Genomic DNA, 22,176 nt, shown 5'->3' with positions numbered 1-22,176 from the left:
GCTTTGTAACAGATGATGTCCAGTCTGCTTGAAGAGCACTGGAGGAAGCAGCCTTCCAATCTAGGATGCCTTAAAGACTGCCATACTGAAGAGTCTTAAGGTAAATGAAGAAATGTTGCCGGGCAGAAGTCTACCCCCTACCATCTGTGTACAGGCTACACACCCACATTCTTGAATCAAAGCGGCAAAGTGATAGAAGATTAGACTTGCACATAGATACCGAATACTTTTTTGAGTGAAAAATACCTGCATGTAACAGAACTGTGAGCCTAGACAGTAAGGAGACTGAAGTAAGATGCAAGTGTGGAAACACAACCACAACCCTCCAGCAGGCCCCTCACTGATCTAAGAAGCCTTCATAGTAGGGAGTAACTTTACAAGTTAGGTGGAGACTTTTTTACTTTCTTCCCCTCCCTCCATACCCCTCCTCTTGGCTCATGTTTCCAGTTGTTCCAATTCCCTATCTTAAATCGTAGCTCCTTTTCAGAAATCATGCTCTTCTGATTCCTTATTCTCAGTCTTTTTGTGCAGAATAACCACAGCCCTTTCTTCTATAGTCCTTTTGACTTTTCTTACATACAGCAAAAATGGAAGAAAATTTTCTGCTCTTAAAGAAGAGTTACAATGGCTTAAAGCCTGAATACAGCATCTAGACAACGTGAACTCCTTATAATATCTGGAACACATATGAAACATTACTAATATTTAGAACCCATTATTTTAAAGTTACATAACTGTATAACTGATCTATACTTTCTGATTAAGATTTTTGTCTGATAAAAGATTTTAACCAACTTTACCTGCAGCATGCAGTATACATAAAAGAAGACTCCTAACAAATGCAAAACCACCCTTGCTTTTCAGAAAGACCCTATCCACAGTGAGCTGAACAGAGCACTTTACAACCAGAAGTTTTAACTAAAACAAAAAGGTCAGTGACTTTAGTGGAGTACAAGGGACAGCACTACAGAAACAGCAAAATTTAAGTAAAAAAAAAAAAAACTATTCAGGAGGATTAAAAAAAGGTATGAAAATATCATGAGTAGCATGATGAAACTGATGGGAAGGCAGACAACAGAGGAGCAAGAGATTAATAGTCTGCAAGACAAAAATTTTCAAAAGCCATTAATATTTCACACAGCAAAAATAAAGATACACTTCCACAGAAGTTTTTAGATACATTACCAGGTTTGCTGTTGCAACACTTACCTGAAGCAACAACAGTGCTTGCCCATAAAGTATTTTCAATGCTTAGGCTTTCATGAACTGCTGGATCACTGTCTTCCTGTGAAAAATATGAACAGCTAATAATTACATCAACATCACAAATAGAGATAGTTAAGAATAATGCCAAACCATCTGAATAAGAATAACTTGCACAGGATGTCTGCATCATTGTATCAATCACTGTATAATAGTATTCATTGCACATACTTTCTTTGTCTGTATACACACAAAAAAATAACTTTCCAAGAAGTGAAATACTGATTGAAGTTCATATTACTTAAACCCAATTATTTTCAAAGAACTAAAGTCAATAGTGTTTTAAAAGGAACATATTCTTTTCTTTAGATACATCAAACTGCAGAACAGTTTGCTATACAAAGCAGTTAAAGTGAGTTATGAACACTAACCACCAAAAATGAATACTGTGTTCTCTCTGACAATTTAAAGCATCTGTAATTCATACAGTAAGTTATGGTCATTATCACTTTGCAACCCAAGTGACATCATATCAACTTCAGGGAAGAATATTTAGACTTTCAAAAAGAAATGCACACTTGTGTTGTCTTACCACACACTTAAAAAAATACATAACCAATGGAAAAATACTTCCAATAGGAAATTACTTCCATGATTATTTTAAACTTTCCTTTTTTCCTCCCAAGCAATAATGGTCCACAGATTGTAAACAGACTTAATCTCTCATAATCAATTTGGAGCATATACAGATTTCTTACTCATTAGCAGCTGTGAAATGTGCTGTTTACAACTAAAGGAAACTTTAGGACGTAGGATAATCAAGCGTATTTGATCAAATTACAGATTGTGCTAAACGTTTTGCAGGAAAAGGGGGACCACTGATTTACCAAAGTACACAATAAATTATACATAACATCAATAATCAAAACCTACGTCCATTTTTCATCTTTATTTTGAAACAACCACCAAGTACAGGACGAGCTGCTTAGAAATCCCCTTTCCTAAAAAAGAAAAATCTCAGACTGAACAGATACATTTTTGTGTGTATTTCAAAAGACCCCCAGCAGGCATATAATAGGATGATGCATGCTAACAAAGAGCTGTCCACAAAGATCCTGTATTTCAGTCAAACAGTGCAACTTCATGGAAATGAATGGGTCAGTCTTTTACAATCATGAACATACAGTGATAGGACACAAATGTAAATACCATACCTGTGATGAATTTAGTATCAATAAATGAAAAAGTTTTTGTATTTTGCCCTCAGAAGTTCCATACAGAATACCTGTTGTCCACAGCGGGACTCCAAATAGCTCCCCCCAAACACTGAAAAAGATAATTTCCCACCTACAACTTACTAAAACTGCAATCATACTGAAGTAATCATTTTTGCATTATGTTGAATTCCAGCATGAAGACAGAATTTGAATTTTGACAGGAGCATTGTGTTTTAATTAGCCTTTAGCACAGAATTAATGTACAGAATTAGAGATACAGAAAAGCTGTAGAATTCAAAGACATGTTCGCTGCTATAGCTTTGCACACCTTTGTAATTGTAACTTTAGATAAGACTAAAGTAAGACTTCAGAACAAAATAGCTATAGAAAAAACACCTATGATTTAATAGTGGGGTAATATTGTAGGTTAATATATCCTACAAAAAAGTGGACAGATGAAGTTCCATACAGTGGAATGTAAAGCAATGCACACAAAGGAAGAAAACATCCCAACTTCACAAAGCGATGATGTCTGAGCTGATCAAAACTACTCAGAACTCGTAACTACTCAGAAATTGTCATGACTACTTGGAAAACAAATTTTAGGATTATTACAAATCTACCAAAACACTATCTTAATAGTCAAGAACAAGCTGAATTCTTAGAATTAGTAGGAGAGAGAAAAAAGAACAACAACAACAAATCATGCTACTACAAAGAAATCCATGGTTTCCTCAAGTCTTAAGTAGTAGTTCTAAATCCCTCCTCCCCTCCCCTTATTCCAAACAGAAAATAAAAAGAAATGGAAAATGTTCAAGAAGGGCAACAAGGGTGGTCAATGTAGCTTCCATACTAGACATGACTAAATAAACCTGAACTCTAATGAGGAACACGACAGACATCCATGAAATGGGCACCTAGAAAGGGAGGATAGGTACTGCTGTCTCTTACCAAAGAAGAAAGAAGTCATAAATAAATCCAGCAAAACTAAAAACAACAGGCAATTGCTGTTCATATATTCATAAAAATATATAATTAACCTGTACAACTCCTTCCTAGCTGAACACTAAAAGGCTACATATGTTCAAGGGGGAACTAGGGAGGTTTAAAGAAGGAAAATTCGTTGCAGGTTACAGAAACCAGCTCTGACTCAGGAAGTCTCACATCACGAGTTGTTAAGAGACAGAACAATCTTCCGAGGAGGCATTACCATCTTACTCGAGTCTTATTCTCTTTCCCAGCAGTCTGCTTCTGGCTATTGTCAGGAATAGGATTCTAAGCTAGGAAAATCTTTTTTTCTGCCTTAGTTTATTCTTCAGTTAGCAGATTTTAAAACAGTGAATTATGAAACTCTTCCATACTACAAGAAATTGAAAGCCCTGCAGTGATTATGGAGAGCTGACAACACACCCAGGAAAAGTCACTTGTCCAATGTCTACCTGCTGCAAGACTTAAGTGAAATGCCTCCTTTTAGGTCATTCAAAATAGGAAAACATCTAATGAGCTATATCTCTTTCCAGTCATGCCATGCTCATCAACAGAATGGTTTGGCCAATCAGTTAGCTTCTGCTTATTTCATTATGATCCTTTGATGTCTTTACGCCGTCATCTAACATTTCCACCTTTCTACAGTTCATTCAGTTTACCAAATACCACACCTTCCATAGCCAAACAGATGATGCCTTAAAGTTATTTTTCATTTGTCATAAGTTACTCAAAATAAAAAGTCTATTTACGGGTTACGAGTTTAGCTGTTTCACATTATTTTTATTTGTACCTTTGGAGAGATGGTAGAGATAGGTGAAGTAGGGAAGGGACAAGACTCCAATTCCTGAACAAGACCAGGTCTGTCATAAGGAAAAATGGTTCTGCAAATTTTCTGATGCTACTACAGCTAACAGAACAATATATGTTTTGGGGTAAATGAAATCCATCACTCACTCCAGTAGCAGATATTTGACATACAAGGGCTTCTTTGTCCAGCTGACGAAGTTTCCACTTAAGGTCTGCTGGGTTGAATTTCATTTGGCAGCTGTATGTTTATTGGTCTTTAAATTCTGAATTAAGTTCATTACCAGAATAGCACAGTTCAGTATTGCATTCAAGCTTCATATTCAGGCTCAGTTTTTGAAGTCACGTGCAGTATTGATCATAGCGGTTTAATTTCTCTACAGTTCCTATTCTAGGAAATTAGTCTGTAGCTCTTGCATGTGCAAAGAAAAAGGAACAGATGAGCAGTGAAATAAAAATTGAATATATCCTACTCTCAGTCCTGAATTCATAATAGACCTGACCGAGGATCATGACAAATTTCAAGTAGCCATTTAAAAGGTTTCAAAGCTACAATTTATTAGAAATTTTTTCAGATAATGACAGAGCCCTTTGAGACTAAATATCTAATCCTTGAATGAACCAGTATACCACTTCCATTTGACCTTCTCTAGCCCTATTACTACCTGACAGGATGCATCACAACAACCCCCACCAACTTTTGTAGAAAAGTAGAAGAATATGCATTAGTTTAGTTGCATCACTGAAAGAGATTCCTTCCCCACCCCAATCCTACAGTTAATTATCCTTGCTATGTTCCCTTTACTGGTATATGTATTTTAGACAGGGTCAGATTAGGTTCTGCACACATTAGCTCCCTAGTCTGGATGTCTGTCTGGCTGTTAGTGCCTGCCCAAGGAAGGTGAGTAAAAAGGAGTTGCAAAACATAATACCATTCCCTTCAGTGGCAACATAAAATTAAGTCAGATTGAAGTGAACACAACCATTGCTTCAAGAGGAATTCTCCAACAGCAAATATGAAGTAAAAAAAATTACCCAACATTCTCTCTACTAAAATACAAGACTTATCCAAGAACACATCTGTATAATTAGCCCCAGGCTAGAGATCCTACTCATAAATGCATACACAATTTTCAGTGCTCACATCTCAATACGTGTTTTTTCCAAAGTACCAACAGCTACATGCAACAGGTTTTGCATCAAGGTAGGTTTTTTTATACATCTGACAAGGTGCTATATATTGGAAAACATGATGCCAAGTAGTTCTGTACTATAGGAAAAAAAAAAAGTTTATTACAGCAGATGAACTAAACTCAAAGGAAACAGTTCTCTGAGATTTCTACTGGAATAAGTAAAATAAAATTTAGGTATATTCCCAATGTAAATGAAGAGACTGAGGTGACACCAAAGAGCTGCAATATAGGAGAAATTAAAGGAAAAGATTCTTAAGTGATTGGTGGAAGAAGGACCCAAATTTAAACAAAAACCAGCCAAGATCAAAAGCAGAAGAAAGGATTTCCATGATTATGCACAGAAGCTGTAAGCAAAGGCTAAATAATACTGGTCATGCCAGTACACACTGATGTAACGCTCTAGAGTACTCTTTGGGCTCCAGCTGGTAAAAGTTGGGTTAAGAACTATGGCTACCTTTTATTCTCTTTCTACAGACGTGTTTTTCTCGTGTTTTTTCAGAACTGATGAAATAGCTTCCTAATTTATCAAGCCTACATAAGAGCATCAGACAGAAGAGAAACTCTAATAGTTATGTCCATGTAAATCCCTGTTCTGTGTGTCACTGTTTCAAAACAAGCTCAGCCAAGACATGGCTGATGCCCTGAGAAGAAATAAAACAATCTCACACATTTTCACAGAACACTACTTTAGCTCATATATTTTTTCTTGGTAGGATGTCCAGAAGAAGGGAGAGGAGGAGAGGAATTAACTTATGCCTTTATTTAAGGGCCAGACGTGATCCTTCGCGCATGCCCATGCAAGGACACACACTGCATATAACGCACCAAAATCCATGGAGGACAACGGAGAGTGACTTCATGTGAAGCTGGCAGACATCAATAGAGTACAGCAGAGCTTTAACTTCTCCTGATGTGGTTATGGAGGTGTACTGCAAAAGGTATCTTCTGTCAGCTATCAGGTTTGCTGTGGATATATTTCTCACATAGAAGTACTTAAGAGAAGTTGTTCCCTCATAAAAACTCCAGAGCTGTGCACCTGACTTTGTTTTGTTTTATGGTCATGCACTTTTTGAAATTATCTAAGTTTGTCTTCTACATTGTTAGTACTCTGTCTTCATAATGGGGGAAAAAAAAGAAAAGAAAAATCAATGTGCTATTACCTTGTCAACCTACCCTTGCAGGAATTCTTTGAACATCAATGCTTAAGTAGGAAAAATGTATGCATTAGCATCACTAAGCACACTATTTTTTTTTTTACTTTAACATAAAATAGAAATTAGATGCAAAAACTGATTTAGTGTAAGAAGCAAGGGCTCACAGCAGAAGTAGAAAGATAAATCAGTAAACAAGTGTCCTAAAACAACATTTCACCACGCAGAAGGTACATCGTTAACAAAAAAGAAAAAAAAAATATTCTAAAAATATCTACAGTGTGATCCACTGTGAACCAAATCTGAGGGCACTGCCCTCAGATGCATGCACACACAAGTTCAGTTTAAACTGCCCGACCTACTGAAGCAGGCAAAACAACACATATGTAAACCCGAAAGCATAAAATGCAGCAGGGTTATTTAGACATATCAGGGATGCTTGAATCATACAGCTCTTATTACATGTACAAACAGAACCCACAACAGGGAGCAACTGTTTAGTGATGATTTCCCAATGTCTCAATTACACATACCAGAGTTGTTAAAAAGGCTCTGAGGAGTTCAATTTATATTTAGAAAAGTATACACTTAGCCTTTGGGACAGGAATAACATGAATTTTACAGCTGTGAATAGAAGTTTCATTTGGACAATTGGTCAATACAAGGTTTAAGTAAACATTGTTGCTTACAGATTTAGAAGGTGTGGGCAAATGACATTTACTTTGTAGGCAGCATGAACTATATAACTAGTATAAATTGGTCTTCGAGAGCCAACAACCGCAATATCTCATTCATCAGTGTACTTAGAATTGTGAACTGGAATTCCAATTACTGAACAAAATCTATTACCAATTTTAGTCACTTGGGTAAAAAATCCTTCTCTCTACCTCCACAGTAGTTAATTCTCTCAAATTATTTTAGAACCAAACTATCAAGAGGAATGAGTCTACTAACACTGAGTTTGGCTAAAATAAACAAAACAATCACTGTATATGCGAACATAATGCTACAAATCTGTAAAGCGATTGCAAAAAAAAAACCCAAAACATTTTTACTACCTATTAGGACACCCTGTTTTAAAGGTTTAACTTTAGCAGGCCACCTTTTGAAAATAACAGAAAAAAAGTCACAGAAATTACTGCATTGTTATTATCATATTTGGTTTTGAATATAATTACAGCTGGAAAAAAAGATTTAATAAAGCCCCCATAAGTAGCTTTTAGTTTTATTTTACTTTTTGAGATAACTGAACTTTGGAAGTACTAGCTTTCCCTTGAACAGAAATGTTGTTAAACAAGGCACATTTTTATTGCACATAAACTAGCAGTTGCATTGTCTCAGGCTACTCAGTATATTCAACTTGCCACTTTTTTGACATATATGAACAATACATTAGATGCCTGTAGACAAACAATATATACACCACTATACAAATAGTTTCACATAAAAAGATTATAGTGATGTCAACAAATATCCAATTCTCGGATTCTGTTTTTTTCAGGTATTCTTTCTGTATTAGCTTTCTGCAATACGTATTTACCAGGATATCTTTTATATGAAGTATTGCCACGGTGGAAACACGGGAAAAAAAAAATAAAATACCGCTGTAAAGCTAAGGAAAGATCTGATGCAACTTTGACACTAAGTACAGGTTTCACTTACACTGAGAAATGGAAAAGAGAAGCAGAACTATGTTTACATACGCTACTTACCCGTGTGAAGGTACCCTCAAAACTGTGAATATCCAGCTGTGGCTTCTGAGCATAAACATAAGCATTGATTGAAAAGAGATCCTGTAAAACAGATTAATGTACTTACTGTTATTTACACTTAAATTTAATCACATATTTTGAAGAATCTTTTAGTGGTAAAGATTCCACTTTATGACCCCCACTACCCCACCCCAAGTTAAGTTCATGAAATTTTTACCCAGCTAAGAAACATACTGTTTTTTCAGTACAGCTTACTATAAAGGAAGCAGATCCAAGATGATACTCTAAATGCGTTGATAGTTCGAACACTAAACTGTTTTAAAATTTCTAACTCATGTTATAAATGTAACTAATTTATTTTCTCTTGACAGCCCCAATTTAATTTATAATAGCATAATCTTAAAATATTTTCCATATATTTTTTCTTTTAAAAATAAAAGTGGGCGGTAATGAAACTGGAAACAAAATACTTTTCCAGCAAGGACAAAGCCAACTGAATACAAGAGGAAACAATGAAATTGATTCAAGTTCTCTTTAAATGCTCAAGCACATCTGCAGTCAACCCATGAGAAAAACCCATCAGCAAAACCCATCAGCTTCAAGAAAGCCTGGATACATCAAGAGGATTACTCAAATGCTTAAAGTCAGGGATACGCTGAACTAGTCTGATAAAATTGGGTCTGATATACATGGTACTACCACTCATGACAGCAAAGAACCCATGAATGTTCCTACCCTAAAATTAAGAAGAATAGGAGACTCTTAGATACTACAGTAGCAGGCTCTATAAATAAATGGCAGTATGGGGAAGAAAAAAAATTAAAAATCTGATGATCGTTAGATCTTAAGAACTGTCCCTAGAGGCCCAGAGAGGATCACTTTAAAATTCTGAAACAATTATTTCATCAGGTAATTGTTCTGAAACATCCACCTCCCACAGAAAGAATACCACAAACTAATTGTTAAAAACCTGATACAAAGGACTTTCTTTTCATCACAAAAGCAAACCTTTTGGTGCTTTTTACGTGGTCAGGACCAACAGCAGCTAAGAGACTTCAACACAAGCAGACCACTCATGCATGGATCCCCAATCCAATTTCTACTCTGGAGAGGAGCAGCTGCTTGACACCAAATCCCAGTCAATCTAAGAATCATAACCTCTGATGAAATCCAAGAGTGTCTACCTTCTCACCATATGTGGCACCTAACTATTTGGGTTATCTCCATCCTTTATTACTGGATGAACCTTGCAAAAGGCTCATCAGACACCATCACTGGGGAGCGGATTACATGGCTACAATACCCTGTTCATGCTATCTTCAAAAGCAGAATTAATTTTACAGCCTCCTTCACGGATGTATAACCACACCTCGGCTCAAATGTAGCTATTTTTAAAAGCATGTCATTATTTTTTGTTTATAATTTTGAATTTAAGAAAGAGTAACTACATTTGAATAGTACATAATTTGAACGTTACAAAAATTAACTAAAGGTGCAATTGTCCACCTGTGTTAATGTCTTAAAATCTGACACACGTGTATCCTTTTGTTTCTCTGATAAAATGGTTACAGATTTTTCAATATTTTTTTTCCACTTTTCCAGATCAAAATGAATGGGTTTTTAAAAATCTGTTGTACATTTATCAAACATGTTTGACTTTCACTTAAAAATGTGTAGCTGTATAAATAATGAATTTGTATTTATATTCTGCAGAGAAGAAATCTCTCAATTCATGCCTTGCAAAAGGTATGACAGACTTTATTTCATATGGTTTTAAAAAGATGAATCAAATCTGAACATTAACTCTCACAAATTATCTTTATCTTAAACCGTTAGCCATTTATTGTAGTCTTTCACACGAAGTTCATTCATTGCATCCTTGTTCTTCCAACCTACTTTCATCAGGTTCACGAGAAATAATTCATATGAAACTAATACACATGTGGTGTCCTATATCTTCATCATTCACTTCTTTCCAATCTGTTATCACTCACAATTTAGCTAATCCAGGCTATTATGTGCTTTATTATGCAAAGAAAAATAAAGAGTCTCTCAGTAGTGGATAGCACAGCAGAAAACTAATACCACACACATACTCATATACACAATAAAAACTGCTAGTGAAATGTGTCAAGCAAGAACTTCTCTCTTTTCAAAGAATGCCTTAGTGGGAAGCAACATTAGAATAAAAGGAAGCAGAAATATCCACCTTTTAAAGTATATTAGCATTTGTACAGTAATGTATTTTCACGGTTTCTAATCTTTCTATTTTCTTCTACTGTGATGTTCTTTTTTGCATTTTTAAATGTAAAAATTTCTACCACACTCCTTTGGTGTCTCTTCTTTTTATGTTTTAGTTCTCTTTGTATTTCTGATTTAACACCTAAACTTTCATGTTTTCCTTTTTTTCTTTTTTGAATTTCAACTCTGAAACAAACTCACTTATCTTTATGAAAAACTGACATCTGCACATTCCCTACACATTTGTGGCATTATTCTGGAATGCTACAAATAGAACTGGCAGAGTATTCCAAAAGTGCATGTTTTTTCCCAAAACTAAAAAAACATAAGAAAAACCTATGCTCTGAGAGAAATCCAGGGTGGTAGTTGATTGGCATTTCATTCATGATTAGTAGAAAGAAAAGACATACAAGCATATTACACATGCTCAGTAGCTTTCTGAAGTATTTTTTCATTATTAGGGTGATCATTATTAATTTATTCATTAAAGAGATAAGGACTTTTTTTCTGTAACCCAATGCTCTGTAGTCCAAATGGACATTATTCTCAGGCCAATAAAATACAGCAGCTGAAGTTTTATAACACAAGAGAAAGAGAAATCCAAAGAATGATACAGTTATAGAAGACAGATTACACATGAACTGCATTCAACAATAAAGGTTACTATAAGAGTACAAAGTTGTTCCTTCACCTAGTGCTGCTTTCCCAGTAGTAGAAGCTGTGCATTTCTCATCTCAATATCTTGAAAAGTCACAATGGTGAATTTAACAAGACGACATCAATATTTGTACATAACACTACATGTAAATGTAACTTCTGCTCACTGAGCAGGAATAATTTACCTGGTTAGGTTATGTCACTGATTCCCCCTATATAAAACCAGGGAGAAGGGAAATTACCTTAAACAAAGGATTTCATTGTATATATATATAAAAAAAAAAAGAGACAACTACTTTTTATTAATGATTTAACTAATGAAGGACTTGATCTTTGTGAAATTCAGCTTCAGTAAAGAATTATTTTCATACTATAAGCATTGAACTGCTGGTTCACTGAAGCCAAATAGTTCTACTGATATGTTCAATGGAAACAGTATTCTACATCTAAAATTATGTTGGTTTTAGGAAACACTGAGGGCAAATGACCTCAGTTATATTCTTACTCAAGGAAAAAAAAACCCCAAACCTTGGGTAGGGGGACTGTAACAGTTCTAGATTAAAGAAACTACATGAAAGACTTGAATCTCAAGCAATAAAAATTAAATTATTTTTATACAACAGTAGATGAGATTTTTTTTTTAAAAAAACTCGACATGCATTTAATTATCTCATACTTGAAAATAAGAATTCAGAAGAACACATTTCATCCTTCTACACCAAAAGTCAGGAAATGACTTGATGGTACCATAATGAAAATGTTCTCTTTTGCATTTCACAATTTAAAATTCACCGTAAAGTTATCAATAACATAGAAAAATCTCCTCTATTAGGTCAAGGGCAACATTTGTTCACCTTACTTAAAGATCATTAAAATACATTCTTAATCATAACATGTAGTTCATTACAAATAAAATTGCCTTTGGTTCAATAAAACTAATTAAATGTAAATGGTATTGTTTACTGCTGTATGGATCTTCTGATATAAATCAGCAAGTCACCATTTATTGAAAATTACAGTGACCTCATTGCTGTTAATAAATTTAGTTGATCACACAAGCTAGAGAAGAATGCCTCCGAACACGCGTATCGCCAGAACTGCCCCACCTATAACTATGAGACCGCAAGAAACCTTATCTAGGTGTTACAATATTTGCTGGTCTGCCATCATTAAATGACTTGTTGAAATTTTAATTCTCTGATCACATTAAGTGCTTTAGAAAGACAACAAAATCTGTACTGATCATCTTGGTGGTGTCATCTGTTCTTAGAGAAAAGCTCTGAAGGTCTGCAGGTTTGTTTATTCTGGGTGTCACAGTGGGTAGGGTTACAGTGCTGCTCTGTTGACACGACTGAAAGCTCATGCCAACACAAGATCCTCACCGCCTTTACATCAGGTAGCTAAAGAAATCAAACCCAGTGACACTTATGGGGAATATATTCTGTCGAACACACGATCAAATTGTTTATAGTCTATTTTATGCTCAACTTGGACACGCTCTCAAATTATTAAAAATATATTTTAATACGTAAATATGAACTGTAAGCCTCGGCTTTGAAAACACACTGCGCGCACGTGGAGAAGACACCGGAACAGGTGTTGCTTTACGCGTGGAGAGTCCCTGGAAGCCAGAAAAGCACTACTGCCATCAACAACCACTACTTCTGACTGAAAGTTAGCTGAAGCTATTTGATCCATTACAGCAAAACCCCAGAACGTCAGCCCAGAGAGAACAAGGGCGAAGTGCCGGAGCCCAGCGGTAGCGTCCCGCACGACCCCTCTCTGAACAGGTTCTCTGTGCGAACGGACCCCCCTGCAGCCAACTGCTGCTTTATCATGTACACGTATAAAGTTCACCTCGGAAACCCAACCCGTTTTTGTAGCCACGCATACAAATATGAGCCTTCGATCCAGTTCAAAGGCAGTACTGAATTGAAACAAAAGCTTCCCGTCTTCGAAACGGACAAGCCTAATGGAACTTTTGAGTTCTCCACAGAATTCTCTGTGGACGCAGAACACACCGTGCTCCGCCCCTTTTCTTTACCACGCCTTTCAACTAATCCAAAATTCCCAAACTGGGAATTATCACAGCCCCTCAGCCGGACGGGACTCGCCCTCAACTGGCGGCGAGGGCGGGGCGGGGCCTCACCAGCCACCTTCCTGCCACTCTGCCAATGGCCGCCCAGCAGGCGACAACCAGGAAGTACGGCCGGGGTGGGGCAGGGCGGGGCACTCCCCTGGCCGGAGCCGTACGCCAGCGCCGCGTGTGCCGCGACACGGGCACGTTGGAAGAGTCTTAGTCATATACACTACCTAGGGAAGTGGCAGCGTTGTTGGGTAGTATTACAGAGAACGGACAGAAACCGGCATTTATCGGGTACGAAAGGCCCGGTAGTTGGGAAGGTTCATTTCCCCAAATTCCTTAAAGCAAAATCGTTTTCATTAACGGATTGATTTAAGAAAGCTAAAGCAAAACATTTAGATAGGTGTTCCCTGAAGTGCTTTAATTTCACCGCGTCAATTATTTGGGGGGCAAATAACGACGCGCTGCCCGCCTCGTGCCGCACATAGCGCCAACAGAACGAAAGGCGGATCGCCCCCCAGCAGCTTCTTTTAGCAGAAGGAAGGATCGCTGCCCGATTCTCCTAACATTTGGTAGAGGAAAGGAAACCACAGCTGACCCCAGACTGCAGCACAAAGCTCAGTCCTTTGCCAGACTGCTTCGAACCCCAGCAAGTTTCTGCAGAAGTAATTTTAAGCCTATCAAAAAGCATATGCTCCTATTACACAGTGTACAGGTTAGCAAGATAATTGCTGTAAAATAGTGGTTTTTCAAGTCAGGAACAGAAACAAAGCACAGGGATGTTTTACAAAGCAACAGACATTTTCAAGTTAATAACTGGAAAGCAACTTGCCCGATTTTTCAGTTTTATTAAAAAAAAATTTCAGCAACAGATGATACTGTAGAAGTCCAGGGTGAGAAAAAGTCTACTTGAAATGGGTTTCTCAAATGACCCTTACTTTTAACCAAGTTGCTTCAAATTTTTTCCACTGCACATACAGGAGAGCTTGAATACTGTTTGCTGAGAAAACCTCAACTACGTATTTTAAACATCCCATTTCAGGTAAGTTGGGTATAAAGTTTCAAAGGGTGCCAAATACTATCCCTACATGTTTAAAGCGTGTATCCTATTTTTGCTTTTTTTTTTCCAAAACCATTGTTTTTACTGTAAATTTAAAGAAAAAATTCTGCCCACTGCATTTTAATTTAGCTTTACAGAAAATGAGTAAGCAGAGGGTCTATATACAGACACAGCTTATGACTCTATTAGGAACTACAAAAAATAGGCTTAGAATAAAATAATTCCATAAGGCTATTTTTTGTTAGTATGAAATTCATGGCTTGCTTAGAGCTTCATACTAATCTTCTGAAGTTGTCCATCCACAGAATTTCTTTAGATGGCTGATACTCTTGCATATTATTGCCATCCCAGTAAAGGTAAAAGTGTCTTTGCAGAAATTAAAGAAATACCAATGTGCTTTCCACAGGAATGGAAACAGCCTTCTGGGATGTGTGCTGAGCATTATCTTCTGTGAAGGATGTGGGGATCCCCTAAAAAGCATTTACATTTGGGTGTATTAGGCTACCATTTCCCCCAAATAATTCACAGCCAGATGGGTCTTAAGGGTGAAGCAGATATATGACATGACCACTGCAAACAGTCTAAGACCAGCTGGGAAGCAGCCATTTAAAATGATCTCATTAAAGAACCACCAAGTGTCAACGGTTTCACCAAACCACACAGTATGGAAATTGGGAGATAGTTTAATTTAGCCAGCAGGAAGTATTATGCCCAGTGTCAGTTACTTCGGGATGGCATGTCAGCTTAACGCAGACAAAGTCTTGGCTAGCACGGTTAACTGCGTGATGCGAGAAAGGGCAGAGGCACGTCAACTGCTTGGTGGCTTCCATGTGCTGCTGGTAGCCAGGGAAGGTTTGTTAAGTGTACACAGCTCCTCTGCACCTGAAGATGCAACTCAGGTTGTCACCTACAGCTCAAGAAGAGGGAGAATATAAAAATCTTGCAAGAAGCACAGATCAGTTGGAGGTAGGTTAATAGCAGTAAGTGGAAACAACTAAGGAAGAAATGGTTACTATACTGTACAGTTGACTCCTGTATACTGTTTCCAAGATGCATGAATAATTTCTTGGTGATACCTTGCCTTTCCCTCCCCTACATGCCCAAAACAACCGCCACCTGAAGCAAACCTTCACTTCAGCAGAAGCTGAGGCTGCATGTCCTACCATTCAAATGCAGACTCCCCAACTTCAACCATTTCTGATTTATTTTTCCACTGTAAACAGCTACAATGCAAATATTTACTTCTTTCAAATCAAATGCACAGGTTTAACAATAATTTTATACTATCTCCATAGATGCTTAATTTGTCAAGTCTATTGATAACTGGGTTTTTTTTTTTGTTTTTGTTTTTTTAAACAAAGAACACAATATAAAAGTTACAGTACAATAATTCCCTGCTTTACCAGGTCACTTTCTTCCTAGCAAGGAGGGAAAACTTCAGACATGGATTTAGGCTTTAAAAAAAAAAAAGAAAAAAGAAAAAAAATAGAAAAGATAACGTTAAAACTTTTTTCTTTTCTTTGCCAAAGGCGAGTGTAGAGAAACCTTTGCATTGTAATTTAGTCCAGATTTCATCAGCCTTAGAGCACCAAAGCTCAGAACACCAAAATTTCCAAGTTCAGAGCACCAAAATTATAAACAGTAAACAGAACTCAGAGAGGCAGTGCTCTGCATGAAGAGTTGTATTTGCCAAGTGCAGTCAGTGACACTTCCAAAACAAAAAAGAAATAAAAAATAATAGCTAAGTTGGACACAGTTGTAACTATCTGAAAAGCACTATTTAATTTAAAAAAAAAAAATCAAAGCAAGATAAAAAATTGACTGGATTCGAGTCAAATGCATGCATCAGTCTCAAATGTGGACATGATTTTTTTAGTGAGAAAATAAGATAGGCCAATGATTAAATGGTAAAACCCTACAGGAGAGGGATTATTACAAATACTAAATTCAGCTGCAGGTTACAGAATACTTGTTAAAGTCTGTTCTTGCACCAGAACTCCCATCTTGGAGACTGACTTGGCATTTCTGTCTGGCATGACCAACCTTCAGTTCCATCCCTTGTTCCCAATCTTCTAAATTCAAACCTAGCTATTATTTCCTCCTCCTTGTCACATGTGCAGCCAGTAGCCAGAGCACTATGAACACAGAAAAAAAAAAATCTCTCCTTTTTTCTAATTTCAGTGTGGCAGCAACTCCATAATTCTGGAAGAATAACTGCAGAAGTCCTGCTAAGATCTGGCAGATAATCTAACACTTTTTCTACTAACGTGGTATATAAACAGTCCTCTTAAGCTATGTTTGCCTTTAATAAAACACCTAAAGGATTTAGTGTCAAAACACCAGAAATTCTGTACATGTAAATTTCCACAAGCTTGTAACTTGAGTATGTTTTCAGAGGAAGTCTCTGAATACCAAGCCAACTCTCCTGTAAAACAGCAAGCTTCCCCAGTACAAAGGACACAATTCAACTTCTCATTAAGACACATTTATACAATTCAACATACATTTTTGTAGATATGTATCTATTTTGAATGTATACTTCTATACACACGCATCCTTTTTTTATGATTTTAATACTTACCCATAACATGACACATATACGCACTTAAGAAATACACACATTCAGCCAACGCTTAGAGAGCCCTCCTTGCAAGAACTTGTACATTGCACCTAGTCAGACCAGAAAGCATCTTGACAACAAAAAGCACTTTACCTTCCAAGAGGAGGCTGCTGTTTCCCAAGCTGACAAGTTAGTGATTAAAGCAACGGTTCCTGAGGCAAGAATGACTTGCACTTGCAGTATAACACTTGGTTGAAAACACTACCACTGTGATATGCTTCTGTGAAGTGTGGATCTCAGTGGGGACCACAATGAGAACCACTAAGTTGAAAGATAAAAATCCAATTCTGTCTCAGTTTCTTTTCAATGTAAAACCAAGAATATTTGAATAACTAACTTCTCATTCAGCATTCAGTGGAATATCTATCTCCTATTTATTGCAAAAACTAAGACTGTGGCAACAGATATTTTCCAATACTTACAATAATTGTAACAATCTTTTAGATAAGAGATATATATGCATACATGGAAGATATCTTAAAAGCAAACAGATAAAATGCTTACCCCCAAAGCTGGCAATCTTTGTGTGCAACTGACGGCAACCTTCAGTTTCCAGTCTGTTTCTCCATCGAGCTGGTCAGTTCGAATGAAACACGAACCTTGAAGTTATAAAGAGACATCAAACTATTTTTTTGACCTCAAAAATTCAGTTTGGGTTAAAAGAAATTTAGAGGAGTGAAAATAAAACAGTTTACAACCATTTTTAAATAAATGTGCCACATATAAAAGGATTCATATTTTGGAATGTCTGTGTGCTTTCTTCCAGGAATGCTCCAGATATCACATAATAGCACAATTTTTTGATAAAATTAACAATACGCTTGTTTATGAACAGGGGGTGGGGTGGGAATCCTTTTTTACAGGTTTCTTATTTTCTAAACAGGCTTCCAAATGTTATCAGCAAGATATACAACTTCATTGGCTGAAGTTGAAAGAGGTTTAATTTTTTTTTTCTTTTTAGAATCGTGTCACTTGTACAATTCCAACACAATAGAATAATGAACTGATGCCTGTGATTGTTGTCTCTTTGCTGGTATGACATTACAAACTTCCACTGCTTATAGTCTCCTGGCTTCTCTGAAAAAAAAATTTTTTAAATAAATCCTTAGCATAGATACCATTCAAGACAACATGGGTCCCAATGTATTATGCTTAGAAGAAGTAATTTTGAATCTGCAATTGTCAAGGATCCAAGCCTAAAGAAACCTGTCAACACATGTGCAGTACTCAAGATACAAGGGAAGCTCAAGATACAGACTGATACATACTGAAGAGAATCACTATGCTTTACAGACAGAAAACTAGTTTTCAAGAAACAGGAAACTGAGACCAGTGCAGAAGTTGAGTCAAAAATAACTAGTTTGATGGTTAACATCAAGTCTGGAGTATTACATAGGTTAGTAACGTAAGATTCAAAAAAGACTGCACACGAACATTGCCAATCTATTAAAAACATATACAATTAGGTACAATTTCCATCAAGTTTGAAGCCTAGAAAAAAGGTGGAAAAGTTTTAGCAATACTCATCACAATTACTACACTAAAGAAACCTTAAACATTTCTGAAGTAATAATTAAAACTTCCATTATGGTACAGCCTAACAACTGTATACGCTCTTGTTACTGTGTGCTGTGGGCGTGAAAATAATAGATTTTTCTCGTTATTTGTAAATTTTAAACAATGTGTATAGACATACATGCATATATACTTATACTTCTATATTTCAACCAATCCAATACAAACTAACAAAGTAGTTTCATCACTAGCAGTGATATGGTAGCAATTAAACTGAAGGAAACACTGGCAAAGGAGTTTATCCAGCTTTGTCTTCTTACACAGACAAGACGATGTGCTAGAAGCTTTGAATCTAATAGGCAATACATCAAGAAAGGGTACCTACCAGTGAACACAAAATTGAGAGAGATTCTTTTATAGGACATGTGGACCCTGATGTAAGTAAAATCTAACAGAAGCCAATGTTTTATTCATCAAGGCCTGTAAATTAAGCAGTTCAATGAGCTAACGGCCTGAAAGGACATGCTTGAGAGAGAAGCCACCTGAAATTATATCTGACTAGAAGGTAGCATTTTTGCACAACAGTCTTGAAAGCAGCTTACAAGCCTTCGTGTAACAGCTGTATTTATATTAAGTGCACAGTAAGTAAACAAGTCTTTAAATGTTAATATAAACAGCTCTCGGAACACATTATCACAACTAAATTTCACCCAAAGCTCAGAGCTGCAAGCTGCAAAGCCGTATCTGAAGTTCTTGAAAAGCTGATTTTAAAATCTTGACAGGATTCTGTATGGATTTTATTCTAAAAATAAAATATTATAAAGCACTTTTTGATGAGTCCAGTGACATACACTGCATTATAATTAAGGGTGAGGTACCTAGGAATACCTAGAAATACCACGGTTTCACCGCACTTTCTATCCATGGCATAGATGAGCCTACTTTCCATCACACTTTTCCTGTACAAGACATTTTGTGGTTCTCTTTACCCTTCCTGTCAATGGTTGCTCTCTTCCATCAATTTCATTTAGAATTATACTATAGATCAATGCAGTTCAAGACCAGTGTGGCTCCTGTGAATGGTTGACTGCACATATATTCATTTAATAGAGCTCACACTATGACATGTATTGGCCAGCTGCATTTCCTCTCCACTTCAGCAGTTAATTTCATCAATAACTTATCTCATAGCCTGTTTCACGTTTATCCAGAAAAGGGGACTGCTTTCTGCCAAGTCAGCTTTCAATAGTGATCACAACAGCAAAACTGAAACAGTACAATCCTCTACCTCAAATACTGCAGCAGATTTGACTAAGTAATTTTAATTATACTATGAGATACTGATTTTAAACCTGGCTTAACTAAGCTATAATCATGGAAGATTAAACATGTAATTAGAAACAATGTATAAAAACAACTCTTCACCCCTACCAAGCCCTTGGACTTGTAAAACACTAAATATTCTCCACTGTGTATTGTGTAGAAGTCACATGTACTTTACCTTTGGAAGGTATTTGAGTCAGCAGTACATAAAACTTCTAAAAATCAAAGTCTGCTGAAAAAACAGCTATTGTAACTGCTCCATTTTGAAATGCTTGGAAGCATTGCCTCCTCTCCCCCAATCACAAAATTATATTAAAAAAAAAAGCCACACCCCCACCCCCCAAATGTAGAAAAACATTGTGTTGTGTACTTTAACAGAATGCTTTAGGTCAGTGTTAAAAACCTCTTATGTTTCTAACCTGAATATGACTTGCCAGGAAAAAAACATCTACACAAACATCAGGAATCACTATTCCCTCTGAATTCAGTGATAACTCTTGAACCTGACAATTATTTTACAGCATACAAAGAATCAAAGTTTTTTTTTAAGTTCTGTGTTGCTTAAAAGAAAAGTCATGAAGTATTTTAAATATTTACCAATCAAAGCACAGCTGTTTACAAAAAAAAAAAAAAAAAAAAAGAAGAAATTCCACACTGCACATAAGAAATTTTCATAAGGCTACATATCAAGGAGAAAGAATAAAATTTAACTTTTTACTTTATGCAGTGAGGGCACTCAGATACTCATTTCCCATAACAATACACAGTCATTCAAGATTAGTGGACAAAGTTGAACACTGTGAACATGTCTGACATTTCTGTCTTTATAGTGAAAATTTTGGAATGATCTGAATTAGAATTTAAGGGCTGATTTAAGGAAATTACACTGGCTTTAAAGACTTTAATCATTTATCGAAAGTGGTGCAAACTTCACATGAGCATATTTAAACTAATTTACAAGTATGTAATATTCATTTAGCCTAATCAGTTGAAGACAGGCATAAATCAATTTAGAGCATGTCCACGCAAGGTCCTGCCCAAGTGCAACTAAACTGATTTTTAAAACCATTTTAGTTGAAATCTGCTGAACTTGTATGCTTAGGGAAGTTGTAGGACTACAATTCCATTTTTTGTGTTTTAGCAAAAGCTCAACTATGAGGCCTGTCCAGAATTTACCCTAAGTTGGCTTTTCTGAGGAAAAGTAGCACCTGCAATACAAAGGCTGAAAACAATTTTAAGAACCTGAAGTAACTACGTAACATTGAAATATAAGGATACATTGCTAAATATGCTTGTTTATGGTTATTTGAGATACTACGGATAAAAATCCCATCTTTTTTTAAGTGTTATTTTGTATGTTAATAGACTATTGAACAAAAATAACATTTATTTCAGTAGCTTTTATGGTGTTTCGAAATAGAGATATAAAAGCTCATTCTATGAAGGCACCAATTTAGGGCCATGATATGCTTGGCCTAAATTTGTCAAACAAAGGTACTGTGCTCAATACAGCGTAAGCAGGAAGAATCCTACTTACTCAGTGTGTGCTGGAATTAAGGCCTTATTGAGAGCATACATGCAGGACACGTACATGTCAGATGCTTCTGGGAATGGTTTACACTTACATGTGCATCAGTGACCTCTTTTGTGGGCCCACCTACCTCTAGAAATCCTGAAGAAAAAGGCCTTGAACAAAAATTTTCAAACTAAATACAGGTTTTCCTTAGAAAATGTTGGTCATATTTTAGCCTTAAAGTAAAAAAAAAAAACAAAACAAAACAAAACCAAAAAACACCACCCCCCCAAAAAAAACGAGGGAGGGAGATAAAACACCCCTCCCAACCAGCAAGAAAAGCAGCTTAATGAAGTAAAACCCAATTATATCATAAGCTTTCTCTTAATTAATACTATGCACCATCATCAGATAGCCAAATCTTTTATTTTTTTATACTACCAAACTTGCTATTCATATTTTATGCATTAATTTCTTTATGTGTAGATATCTTTAATTTCCTGTAATTGTAGTAATGTAATGTACATAAACTTGTGCTACCACCAAGCACTTACATTTTATATACACACTTTTGAGTATTAATTACACTTTTTAATACAGGCTTCTGAAAACAAGTTATTACTTGGGATGTTACATGTTTTCTTAAATGTATTCTAGCTTATAGGGTTTTTAAAATAAGTCACTTGGAAGAGTAAAATTTTTGTGTATAAATTTAATTATTTATTCCTATTTTTTTTCATTTGGAAATGCTGTTTTTGATAAGCAGAAAGATGGATTATTTCTCCTTAAAACAATTAGCTTACTATTCAGCCTGTTCACCAAGTAGTTTCTAAAGAAAGCATAGTTTCTAAAGAAAGCGTAGTTAACACAAGAAAGCCAAAATAGCTGTATTGACAT

General features: G+C 36.1%; 1 protein-coding gene across 2 annotated transcripts in view; it reads right to left on the bottom strand.

Moving 5' to 3' along the window:
- ATP9B (ATPase phospholipid transporting 9B (putative)) overlaps positions 1–22,176 on the bottom strand; it is a 171,179-nt gene that overhangs the window by 81,838 nt on the left and 67,165 nt on the right. For both annotated transcript variants that reach the window (XM_030041747.1, XM_030041748.1), the window contains exons 8-10: positions 17,433–17,527; positions 8,268–8,348; positions 1,210–1,285 (exon numbers count right to left, since the gene is read on the bottom strand). In XM_030041747.1, coding sequence (XP_029897607.1) covers positions 1,210–1,285; positions 8,268–8,348; positions 17,433–17,527 — 252 coding nt within the window. The remainder of the gene's footprint in view (positions 1–1,209; positions 1,286–8,267; positions 8,349–17,432; positions 17,528–22,176) is intronic.

This window comes from Aquila chrysaetos, chromosome 18, assembly GCF_900496995.4.
Source record: "Aquila chrysaetos chrysaetos chromosome 18, bAquChr1.4, whole genome shotgun sequence".
Classification (NCBI taxonomy): Eukaryota; Metazoa; Chordata; class Aves; order Accipitriformes; family Accipitridae; genus Aquila; species Aquila chrysaetos.
This window is presented reverse-complemented; position numbering and strand designations above follow the sequence as displayed.